Below are 13,199 nucleotides of genomic sequence, written 5' to 3'. Positions count from 1 at the left end.
GAAAAATTCTTAAAAATCAGTTTGTATTCCTCATGACAAAATATTCGGAGGAAATGTTATTTGTTACCTTGCTGATTGTAATTTGTTAATGTTGTTAGAGTCCCAAACACAGCAATGTATTACGCAAATCAGGCATATACGTGTACTTGAAAATTAGTAATATTTTAAAGTATTATTTTTTGCATATGATGAGTTGAAAATATGCCACAGATTTATAGAAGACAAATATTCCGCGATGTACTATTATAAGGTCGCTACTGTAGGCATCAACTCAACCTGTATGTTTTCCCATCAATCTGACTCTTATTTAACTCATTTAATATTTTCCGCCCCCCCCTCTCTCTCTCTCTCTCTCTCTCTCTCTCTCTCTCCGTTTTAAATAAATCAGATTTTATGTAAATTTAGGACGATCAGGGTTAATTATAGTCTAGGCAACGGTATGGTCAATCATGGAACAGTTATGATAATCACCTTGCAGGACAAGTGTCACCTGAAGAAAATCCCGAAACACGGGTCCCGCGTCTAATGCCTTGAGCCATTTAAATGACAAAGTAGGTGTTAGAATTAGGTAACGCTTGCATATAACGGCAACTTTGGAGTATCGAGAGTAAAAGAACAACAGATTATGAATAACGGGACTGTAGTTTGACTTCGAGGGATCTAGGGTTTTGAGAGATCAAGAGAGTAGATTTACTTGGTAATATTGGGGGATGGAGGATATGGACCGGAGACTCCCTTCGAGCGAAATAATGCATAATTCAGACTGTCAATATTTGTGACATAAACTTTGTCACTCACTGTCTTTTTACATGTCGTGCATGGAAAAACTTGATTTTCAATGTTATAAATTTGTAATTTTGTGCAACTGCTCCTACGAGACCAATGCTGCTCCCACTGAATTTATTTTTGATTCTCAAAATTTCATCACTAAGGTTTATAAAGATGCCTCACTTTGTCCATTCATGAAAATATATTGGATTTTATTGAAATTTCAAAATAACATTAAAATACCAACTTTGATAAGGCACATATTTTTGTTTGAAATCTATTCATACTTTAAAAGCAGTCTAAGTTAAAGTATTAAGTGTGTTAAAACTATATAATATCAGCCCCCCCCCCCCCCACTTTTTTTCACAGCAACTAAAATTTTAAAATTTACATATAAAATATTGAATTACCATGGAGTTGGCCCCCCACTTTTTTGGAGGATGTTAAAAATTGATATGAAAATATGGAAATTAGGATCGAAGTTGAAGACGCCAGCCCCCCCCCCCAATGGATTAGGATTTTGAAGATTTTTGGAAAGTCTTATTTCCTTTTTTTTTTTTTTTTTTTTTTGCTTGTCAAGATTATTTTGGATGAGTCTGCCCCCACCCCCTTTTCAAAAACGATGCTACGTGCCTGAATATGATTTGTAAAAAGTTTTTATAGAATTAAGTAGTTTTACAACTTATCAAACTTCACAATATTTTTACAACTTCTGTGACCTTTTTGCACTAAACATGTTCCAAATTGAAAAATAGACATTTTTCTGCCTAGTTAGGCATACAATGAACTTTTTCTTTCACATATATTACATTCATGTTAAAATGAAGTGATACACAAAAATTTATTGAAATCCAAGACATAGCATGTGCATGCAAAGCCCTGCCTGAATTTTGCTTTGACAGCCTCTTAATTCTTGGGGTTTCCCAGTGAGGTTAATGACTGTACAAGTAAGTACATATAAGTTCTGTAAACACAACAAACCCCTTTCATCCTTTAAAAAAAACTTTTATTCAAACACTCATTGTTCAAACACTTAATTCTGTTTGCGCAATATAATCCGTTACCCGCTTGACAGTTTTCAAAAAAAAAAATTTAAACATTCATTATTTTAAAAGTAATACTTTACTAAAACATCGATACCCAGAATTATCTGCCGATAAAAAAACATTGTCCGCAAGGATTTCCCGAAATGTATATTTAACCATGACAAGACTTGACCCTAATTGATCTGGATATTTAAAGTAAAAGGCGGGTGGAATTTCACGACTAGTCAGATAAAACAGTATCAGGAACCTACAGCAAGTACAGGTATTGATCTTATTAATTGATTAATTTGATTAATCTGATTAATAATGATTTGTTGTGCTAAAATATGTGTCACGGTATATTTTATAATATACCATGCTTCGCTGAGGCCATATACGTAAAAAAAAAATTAAAAGATTTGGGCGTGAATCGGAAATAACTGTAAAAAAATATCCATAAAAAATTTCTCCTTATCAACTAAACTGGAAATATTTTTCATTAAAATTTCTAAATATTTTTCTTTCTTTTACATGTTAGTATAATTTTTTTTTTAGAATTAAGTGTAAACAAAAGATTTATCTAAATATATATTTTCGACTTGTTTAAAACATTTTGTCTTCAATTGAAAGGAGACGCTTGATTATAATATTTTTGGCTTACATCATAAACTCGCTTTCTCATGAAGATATGTACTGGTCTAGTATACTTTAAACAAGTGTACTTTAATATAAAACCGTTTTCTTATCATTTAGAATTTTATTATAGACTTTTTGAGTGAATATGTTTGGGAGTGTTGATCAGATTTTTGGGAGTTGATTTTAATCAACTCTGCTATGCAGTTACTCTGGCAAACCGAAAATGAAACAGTGTTTGGACCTAAGCACAAATCATCACCCTGACAAGATTTAGTTCTTGAAAATAAACGATAAGTTCGATGTAATGTACATGTATCTTGAAGCATTGGCTTTTAAGAAACTTATTTAAGAATACCTTGAAAATAGTCAGATGTTAAATAGTGCGAACAATTTAGATATTTTTGCAGTCGTATGCATTCATACGCTAAAGTTCAATAAAGTCTCGTTCAACCATCGGCTGTCTCCGTAAATCTCCGACAAACAGAGAGTCATTCTATATTTAGAGGTCGCATCATCAAGCATTGGCTTTTAAGAAACTTATTTATGAATACCTTGAAAATAGTCAAATGTTAAATAGTACGAACAATTTAGATTTTTTTTTGCAGTCGTATGCATTCATAAGCTAGAGTTCAATAAAGTCTCGTTCAACCATCGGCTGTCTCCGTAAATCTCCGACAAACAGAAAGTCATTCTATATTTAGAGGTCGCGTCATCAAGCTATCACGTGACCTGGTGTACACATGCTCTTGCTTGTTGGAGATTAACGGAGACAGCCGAGCATCTGTTTGAACGAGACTAGAGTTCATTATAAATTGCTTGGATCCATACAATTTTTTGAATATTCCGATTTCTTATACATAGTTTGATGGAATCAATTCTATCTTTAATCATTACACAACACGATTCATACGGGGTTTTTTTTTCAAAATTCTTGTCGGAAAAGTTCGAGAATTCATATTATAAATATGTGCATAATTCAAAGACAGATTATAAACTACTTGCCAAGCAAAGTAACATGTCGTTGATTTTAAAATCAATAATAATCGATAAAATCAACTCCCGTCAGTACTTCAGTACTTTGATTTTCTGTATGTTTCTTTTTCTTTCGGGGGGGGGGGGGTATAATTATATTTTTTATTGTACAAGATTCGTGTTACAATTATGTATATGTCTATGTTTTAGATCGACCATGGAGACATTTGCCTCCATAGCAGTGGTAGTTTCTTTATGGGTCTCGGGAGTTCTGGCTGGAAGCGGTAAATAATTATATAAGTCAATGATATTATCAAAATTTAAATCAATACATTGCATCGCCAGCATTTTATCATGAGAATTAATCATTATATTATCGTTTCATTGAAATATATCAATTAATGAAAATTTACGAAGATCCTTTAATTTCATTTATTTTATATTCATTTATGTTATACAAGTTTGAACGTTAAAATTAATCTTATAATAATTAATATACTCAAAACACATGATGACGTTTACATTTGTGCTCATGGCACATGAAATTGCTAAATGTATTCAAAGGAAATTGAACGTCGCAGGTTTCATTAATGGAACATAAGGGAACAGATAGCTCTATAAAATAGCCAGAAAGTTTATCGATTTGTCGAAACCTACAGCGACTAAGAAAAATCAAGGACTGCGCGATATAATTATGATGATGTCAGACTCAAATTCCAATAGAAGACGATTTGGATGTTTCTTTTAGCTAACATACTGATGTACATTAACAGTAAATCATACTTTTTACAATCATTTTTAAATTTGTTAAAAGAAAGATGAAAATATAAACAATAAAATGCTTTATTTGATGGTTCATGGGGGTTATGTAGGTAGCAATCATTGCAGAAACGTTTAACACAAGTAAACCAAAAATCTATAACTTTGGCACTGCCAACCAAAACTGTCACGGACTATAACGTAATCTATAGTAAGACTACCAAATAACTTTGATCGATGCGTTTAAAAAGTGCGTGTATAAAAATGTTATTTGAATTCCAGAGCTCAATATGCGTGATATGAAAAATCAAAAGGTGCAAAACCTTAATATGAACAGATATACATGAATGTCCTGATTTCAGGGAAGATTGCCGAGCATGCCTGTACGACGTTAAGTTGTGGTAGTAATCAGTTTCTCGACATCACGTACGCTTTTTACGGGATCCAGTATTGGTGCGACGCGTCAAACGAGGTAGGGATACTAGACAGCAGGTGCTACGGGAAGCAGTCCTGTCAGATCTGTGCCACCAACAGCTGGTATGGAGACCCGTGTCCAGGAACTTCAAAATATCTTTGGTACAACTATGACTGCATAAGTAAGTTTTTTTTACCATTCTTGTGCAAATCGGCAGTGGGGAATAACTTAGGCTATGAATAGCTTGGGGGGTAGTATACGTATTAGAGTGTACAAGAGGAATTTTATGATGTCAGAGAGAACAATTTTTAAAAGTAGTTTGTTTCTTTGTTAATCTCATGTAAACAACATGAAGATTGTCAGTTTTTCATCACAATATTCTATGAAATTAAAATTCATTGTTCATAATTGGTTCTCAAATCTCTAGCTTAAATGTACTCGAATCACATTTTTTTTCAAGACATTGTAGTTGACGGCGCTTGGGGGGATTGGACTTCTTGGGGTGGGTGTTCGACCACGTGTGGGGGAGGAAGACAGTCTAGAAGCAGAATCTGTGATAACCCTAGGCCAGCAAATGGCGGGAAAACGTGTTCAGGGTCGTCCGCAGATTTCCAGGACTGCAACACTGCGGCCTGTCCAACAGCTGCACCTGGACAATATTTACAGGTGAATCATGTGATATGTTTTAATTGATAATCAACCTAGCCACTTGTTATAGTTTACAAGAGTTTGCTTTCCTTGTATAAAATAATAGATACTTGTAAAATGAAACAACTCTTTGCCAAGTAAAAAAGATACAACTATCATTTATTAAGCTTTTAAGTAAAAAAAAATAAATATGAAATGGTTCATTTTGTGTGTTGAAAACAATACTTATGATATACAAGATAAAATAAGTAATTGCAATTTATTGATATTGGTAAATCAGATTAATTTTATGTTTTATATAAAGACATGTTCTGTTTTTATAATTAGTCAGTTTAAATTATATTTTGTTCTTTATACTTTTTCGATTTTTAAAGTATCTACCCGAATTTTAAATATAAGTAAATGCATGCAAGAACATAATGAAATGGATAATTAAAATTTGAACTAACTTCAACATATTTCACTGTTTCCTTTTGTGAACAAAAGATTTAGACCAAAAATCTAAATCGTAGAACGTCCTTTCCTACATAGATAATGATAAAACAAGGTGATTGATATTAAAAACAAATTGAGATTAATTGTAATCGAAATGTCATCTCATAATATGTGTTCAGCGATTGTATCTACATGTACAAAGTCATGTACTTTGTATTTCACAAAGTGATATTGTATTCATAGGCGTCGGAAGCAAATTGAAAGTGGGGGGGCTAGACTAATCCTCAGAAATATTGAGAAAAAAGTAATTCCAAAAATCATGGAAATCCTAATCCGTGGGGGGGGGGGGGGGGGGGGGGAGTATACCTATACTTCCCAAAAAAAAAATTACTTACCAAAATTTTTTTTCTAAAATCATGAAATTACTAATCCGTGGGGGGGGGGGGGGGGGGGGGGGGGGCTAGTATGCTTCTGAATCTAACTTCTCAATCTTTCAAGGTAAATTTAGGAACAATAATCTTTCCTACGACAAAAAGTGGGGGGGCTGAACCCTCTATTATGCTATGTTTGTAATGGTTAGGTATAACTTTGCAAAAAAAGTGGGGGGGCTAAGCCCCCCCTAGCCCCCCCGGTTCCGACGCCTATGGTATTGCAATAGTTATGCCCCTCTGGATATTTCACCTGTCAATCGGGCTCGATGTCCTGCATTCAAAACGAGTTCCAATGTGACTGCTCAGCAGACTGTGACGACGAAAGTGACGAAGATGCTACGTATGCCGGATGTACAAATACTCTAGAATGTTTGGCAAAGGCCGGCGCTGGTAGGTTGCCATTGGAAATCAACACATAAATTACCTTTAAAATTCGACACATTGTATAGTTTTAACGTTGTTATTATCAACGCATTTTCACATTGAATAATGATTAAATCTAATACATGAGTTAAACCCTTACATTCAAATATGATAATTATGCATTTCAAACCATTCATACGAAGTTCAATAATCCAGAAAAAAATCATCAAGTACGGTATCGATTGAATTGTTCTCAATATTATTTTTTCTCATTATTTCAGGAACCAAGGTTATCTCGCTGACTCTACTATGTTTGGCATTCTTCCTCTCTCTGGGGATGTTTTAAGAGTTTTGATACAGAGATCTCTCATGTGAATCGATGCGTACTATGTATAATTATCTATTATTTGTATATATATATTTTTTTTAGAAACTTCACTAATCAATTGTCGTTGAAATAACAAAATGCTAGTTAAGCGGATTGAAAATCTTATTTATTCATGGAATTGACGAAAGCTAAAAGTTTACTGGCTTCAAATTTGATTTTTTTTTCATGCATGTATATTCATTTAAGTTATGGGTCAAATTTTTCTTTTGATTTACAAAAACTTTTTTTAGTAACATTAATCTGCTACTTGTACGCTCCTGTTGTATCAATACTACGCATTTTGTGTTTTCTTTCAGTCACTTCTACGCCTGAAATAAAAAAAATTTAAAAATGAATTGAGTGTTTTTTCTTGAAATGATGATAAGTTTCTATATACAAGATCCATCTATTTTTTTCCACGAAGAAACAGTCAAATATACACATTATCCCTGTCTGGTAAACTTTTTGGTGTAGCTTCCGCTTATACAAAATTTAAAACTTAGAAATGTATTTAATGTTTCTACTGCTTTCGTTTAATATACTCTGTCCCGGGTTTTTGATTTTAACTGTACTTGAATCTTTCACAGGTATGTGTATTTTTATTAAAAATTATCAAAAAGTTATGGAAGCAATATAACTTGGGACAGACTATAGTAACAAAATAATGGATTATTATAAGACTGAGTGTAGATTTAGATCACAAATCTGCAAGCTGATTATTTACCAGAATATCTTTTTAAGATATATAATTAAAACTTGTACATATTGCACATCAAGCGTTCCAAACTCGTTGGGATATCACCTGTAATAGACAACAAGTTTTTTTTTGTTTTTTTTTTTAATTTTCCATAATTTATTTCAATTTTCAACAGCAATACAATATCAAATATAGCTTACATAAGATATAATGTGTATATACAATCTTTTCCACAAAGACAAGGGATTCACACACATAGTCCAATCCGTAGTCCTTTGAACCCCTTGTCTTCCAACTGGAGGACTGCAACCCCCAGAATGTGGAATAAAAATTGATGAATGCATAAAGTTACATAATATAATTACTTAAAGTAAAGTACATATCATCAGTACATGTAATACTTCCAGCTTTTTTAAGAACACAATTTTCCACAATTAAGTTATTTTTCACAAAATATTTTAAATTTTCTTTTGACATTCTTTCTTGATTTATTCTACAAAACATTTTGTATTTATAAATTAGAAAGCAGATAAACGACAAAATATTATTCAACCTTCTAGTTTTGACATTATTTTCATAATGGAACCCCAATACGTTTATCTTCCATGATATTCCAAAATTAAAGAAATTTCCCACCTCTTGCCATATATGTTTTACTAATTTACAACAAAATAACAGATGTTCATAGTCTTCGACTGTTTGACAACATTCACATTCGGCTGATACATCTTTGTTCCACTTACTAACACTTAAATTATTGTTAAGTACACTGTTTAATAACTTATAATTGAATTCAGCAACTTTCTTATCATACATGCATTTTATTTTTTGATTATATATATTTTTCCAAATAATTCCAGCCGACATACCAAACAATTTATTCCATCTGTTTTCATATACAGATCTCTTAAATTTCATATTCACAAAAATAGAATAATAAAAGTTACTCTTTAAACATTCTATATTTCTTCTAAGGCCATCTTTAAAGATAAACCTAGTATTTTGTTGTATATTAATGTATTTTGCATAAGAACAATCAAATATTTCTATGTAATTCTTAAAACACGTTCTAAGCATAATATACTCACAAAAAATATTATTTTTCTTTTTCATGATGCTAGAAAAATAATTTATGTCATACAAATTCCCATCTGCATCAAAAATATCTCTCACATATAGAATACCACTTTTGATCCAATTTTCAAAGCACAATGGTTTTGATTTGTAAGTAAAAAGTTATTATTCCAGATAAATTCTGTTAAGAATTCATCTCTCTTCAGATGATTTACTTGTCTCAATTTTTTACATTTGTTTAAAGCAATAAAAACTTCAACATAAAAGTGTGGAAGGTTTGTCATTATAAAAAAGTCTGATTTACTATGTTTACAATCACTTGTTTTTAACACATCATAGATTGAGAGATTTGTTTTATCAAGAATATTAGACAGGGTTCTGAATGTAATGCTTCTGTCGTCTAAAATACGCGAAATCCAAGATGCCTTAGCAGCTAGAAATTTACTCTCTATATCTACAATCTCAATACCCCCTTCTTCAATTTCGCCAATAAGAGTGTTTCTTTTAATTCTATCTTTTTTCTTCCACAAAAAATTGAAAATGAGTTTTGTCACATCTTTAAAAAATCCATTATCTGGGTTAGATAATATAAATGCATTATATACAAGTGTTGATATTGCTAATGTGTTAACAACTGTGCATTTACCAAATATTGTTAAATTTCTTCTTTTCCAAACGCTTAGAATTCGTTCTAACTTTTCTAATTTGCTGGTCCAATTTTTTTCATAGCATTCTTTATAGTTATGACCAAGATATATTCCCAAAGACTTAACACAATTTTTATTAATTTTAACTCCATGTATTGAATTATCATTCGAATATATTTCAATAAAAGACCCTGTTAAAAGACATTCCGTTTTTCCTAAGTTTAATTTCGGTCCAGCCATTTTACTGAATTCATTAATGATTTCTATTGCATTTTTAAGAGAATTTGTATCTTTCAACATATTTGTGCAGTCGTCAGCGTGTTGAACTACTTTAATTATCTTACCACTATTTTCATTAAATGTCAGACCATTTATATCTTCACATTTTCTAATCTGAACAGCTAATATTTCAATAACATGTACAATTACAAACAAAAGGGCTGACACAGGGCATCCCTGCGGAATGCCTCTTTGCATTTTACAAGTTTTTGACAGCCATCCATTATTCTTTATCTTAAAAATAGGTTCATTGTATAGTGTTTTTATCATCTTAATAAACTGTTCCCCAAAGCAAAATTTTTCTAATGTTTTAAACATAAAATTGTATTCAACGGAATCGAACGCCTTTTCAAAATCTAGAAAAAGTAAGATACCATCTAGTTCGTTCTTCATATAATAATCAAATATATCTAGTATCAAGCGCGCATTTACGCCTATATATCTACCTTTAATGTACGCACTTTGTTCTTGTCCAATTAATCTGTTACACACTTTTTGAAGACGCTTAGCTAACACTTGAGCAAATATTTCATAATCAACGTTAGTTAGACTAATTGGTCTGTGATTTGATATATTTTCCTTATCCCCTTTTTTATAAATTACAGACATAATTGCGCTTCTTTGAGAAAAAGGCAGCATACCTTGCTCAATGCTTTTTAAGAGTGATGCGAAAAAAAGTTCTTTTATATCGTTCCAAAATATTTTATAAAATTCCGCGGGTAGACCGTCTTGACCAGGCGATTTATTATTTTTCATAAGTTTTATAACTTCTTTACATTCCCCCAGTTCGGGGAGCTTATCGCATAATTCTCTCTCCGCTTTTGTTATTTTTTCACAATCTGTATCATTTAAATAGGTTTTTACTTCTTCTTCAGATGCGTTTTTACTACTATAAAGTGTACTATAAAAATTGTAAATACATATCATTACATTTTTCATTATCACTATAAGTCATATCGTTGTTATCTTTAACTCTATTAATAGTATCATCATATTGTTGTTTTCTTTCAAGACCTAAAAAATAGGAGGTGCTTTTTTCGCCCTTTTCAATCCATATAGCCCTTGATCTAATGTATGCACCTTTGCATTTTTCGTTATAGTAATCATCTAATTCTTTTTCGAGCTTTCGTTTGTTTAACATATCTATCTCAGAATGATGTGCTAGTTCTATAGATTTAAGCTGGGCTTCTATGAGTTTAATTCGCTTTTTACTCTTCATTGCCTTTTGTTTTGAGTATTTTGAACAATAAGTTCTAATGGTCATTTTGATATGTTCCCATTTTTGTATAGGATCAAGGTTGTTCTGTTCCACATTTTCGTCTTTTATACGTTTTCTTAATTCGTCACAGAATGTTTTATCCAAAAGAAGAGATGTATTAAATTTCCAATACCCATTACCTCTCAAATTTTCAGTTGTATTTATATCAAATCTTATTCCAATATGATCACTAAAACGTGTTTCTTCAACATTTGGCGCTCTGCGTAGAAAAATACTATCTAAAGGAAATAACATATTTTTTGTCATAAAAACATAGTCGATCCTGCTCTGAGGAATATTTCCGCTATTACACCATGTAGATCCGTTGATATTATCTTTTTCGTCTTTATCCCAACAATCAAGTTAAAATGTTTTAGGGCATTTCTTAGGACACGTATACTTTTGTCATTATTTAAAGAATCTAATTGACAATTAAAGTCACCACACATAATTAGACCATCAGTGTTTAAAGATTTTTGATTTATCCAAGTTAAGAGCTTCTTAAAAAATTCTATTCTTTGTTTTTCTTGATTTGGTGCATATATATTAACAATTGTGAAAATCTTATCGTTATAGCGTACATTTATCAATATTCGTCTACCATCTATTGATTGATGGTGGTTTAAAATTTCAATATTTACGTTTTGCTTAAATAGGACAGAGACTCCTCGGCTATAAACAGAATTAGAAAAAAATGAAACTTTTCACCATGCCATCTTGCATTATAAAACGCTTCTTGTTCTTTAACAGAATGTGTTTCTTGTAAACATATCACATCACAATTAGCATCTCGTAGCCAGTCAAATAATATTATACGCTTTTTATATGTATTCAACCCTCTAACAGTCGAGAATATTAGACACCCGGTGACTCACAAAATGACAAGTGTCTTAAATGGCAATAGGTTTCTTTATATTGCACCGCTGGCGAATGATCGCACACTTCCGAGGAATGTCTCATGTGCGGGGCTCAAGTGTAGAATTTATCACTATGGACAGAAGCTGCCAAGATGCAGTGCTATAATTGTTGGGGCTATGGTCACAAAGCTAGTGTCTGCAAGAAAGAAAAATGTTGGCGAGTGTGCCGGACACTTGGGCATGGTCCTGGATCAGCTGACTGCCCTCATTATGTGGAAACCAACACTGCCATTCCATCTCACGGAAAAGATGATCCTATCTCCAATTTTTACGCCTGTGAGATTACAGTATTTGGAGAAAAACATCAATCCTCTGAGCATGCCTACCAACTCTCAAAGGCACTCCGAGCTGGAAGTCTGGATGTGGCAGAAAAAATCCGGAATGCGAAAACTGCGCTTGAAGCAAAACGATTCGGTACATGTAGCACCATAAAGGACCCAAATGATTTGGGATACCCAGAAGCTAGAAGTGATGGAGGAAATCGTCTCCGAGAAAGCAGAACAAGTGAAAGCCTTTCGCGAAAGAATTGAAAAGTGCGAAAACAACTCAATTTTCGCTGAGGCTACACACGACGCATTCTGGGGAACCGGTCTTGATCCTGAGGCAACGGAACACACTGATCCTAACAAATGGCCTGGCTCAAACAAATTGGGGCAAATTGTGAAAAAGGTCGCACAGAAATACAAGAGGAGATTGAGAAGTGTGTCAGTATCGAGGCGGGGTCAACACACACCCGAAGACCCACAAACACTCGATAAGTTTCTCTGCGAAATGAAGAAGAATAAGAAAATAAACAAAAAAGACGGAAAGTAGTGGCTATTTATTACTAGTATATAATTATAGGGAACTCTTTAATAATGTTCGATGGAAAACAAAAACATTTCTTTCTAGTAATAGACAACAAGTTAATCATGACTTTTCTTGGCAATGTTTCAATAGTTGCTTGTATATTTATGTAGTGAAATTAACCCTTACATAGACGAAGGCTTCATCATTAAGGTCAATTTGACTTTACCCGTTTAACCTACAAGCCCTCTCTGAACACTTTAATCCAAAAATAATAGTCGGATAAATCCATTAGAGCACAATTTAAGTCGATTATTACGTTTAAAGTTGAACTGAAAAAAAATGTCAGTTTAAGTAGTCCACGAGCAAGGTCAAGGCGTTTAATTCGGAAAATGTTAAATACATGTAATTCACTCAGCTTTTGTAATCCGATGGCTTATTTTCTGATTTTTCTACTATACACGACAAATGCAAAAATTGAAATGTGTTTTTAAGTACGACGCAGGACACGCGCCACAAGTGGGTCAATAATTTTGTTGTATAATGGTTCTATATGCACATAAATATATAATGTCCTTTAATTAAATATGCGTATTGTAAGGATTCGTGTTAATTCTTTTTAATACCTTAATCTTTGGTCCCAATAATTTATTCCAATATATAGTTGATTTGTTGAATTATTTAACGATTTATTGAGGACACGATCAGGTAATAAAAAGTGA

General features: G+C 32.5%; 1 protein-coding gene and 1 pseudogene across 1 annotated transcript; both read left to right on the top strand.

Annotated features, from left to right (window-relative positions):
- The first annotated feature begins 2,002 nt into the window (after positions 1–2,002).
- Positions 2,003–7,166, top strand: LOC128156929 (thrombospondin-1-like). Its single transcript, XM_052819264.1, has 6 exons — positions 2,003–2,076; positions 3,612–3,685; positions 4,523–4,756; positions 5,036–5,241; positions 6,317–6,479; positions 6,734–7,166. The coding sequence occupies exons 2-6, from the start codon at positions 3,619–3,621 to the stop codon at positions 6,796–6,798; spliced, it is 735 nt and encodes a 244-aa protein (XP_052675224.1). The 5' UTR covers positions 2,003–2,076; positions 3,612–3,618; the 3' UTR covers positions 6,799–7,166.
- A 4,323-nt stretch (positions 7,167–11,489) lies between these two features.
- On the top strand, positions 11,490–12,636 carry LOC128156928 (riboflavin biosynthesis protein VVA0006-like; annotated as a pseudogene).
- The last annotated feature ends 563 nt before the right edge of the window (positions 12,637–13,199 follow it).

The sequence above is a fragment of the Crassostrea angulata genome, chromosome 7 (genome assembly GCF_025612915.1).
Source record: "Crassostrea angulata isolate pt1a10 chromosome 7, ASM2561291v2, whole genome shotgun sequence".
NCBI classification, from domain to species: Eukaryota; Metazoa; Mollusca; class Bivalvia; order Ostreida; family Ostreidae; genus Magallana; species Magallana angulata.
The sequence above is the reverse complement of the archived record's forward strand: the minus strand, read 5'-3'. Positions and strand labels throughout refer to the sequence as shown.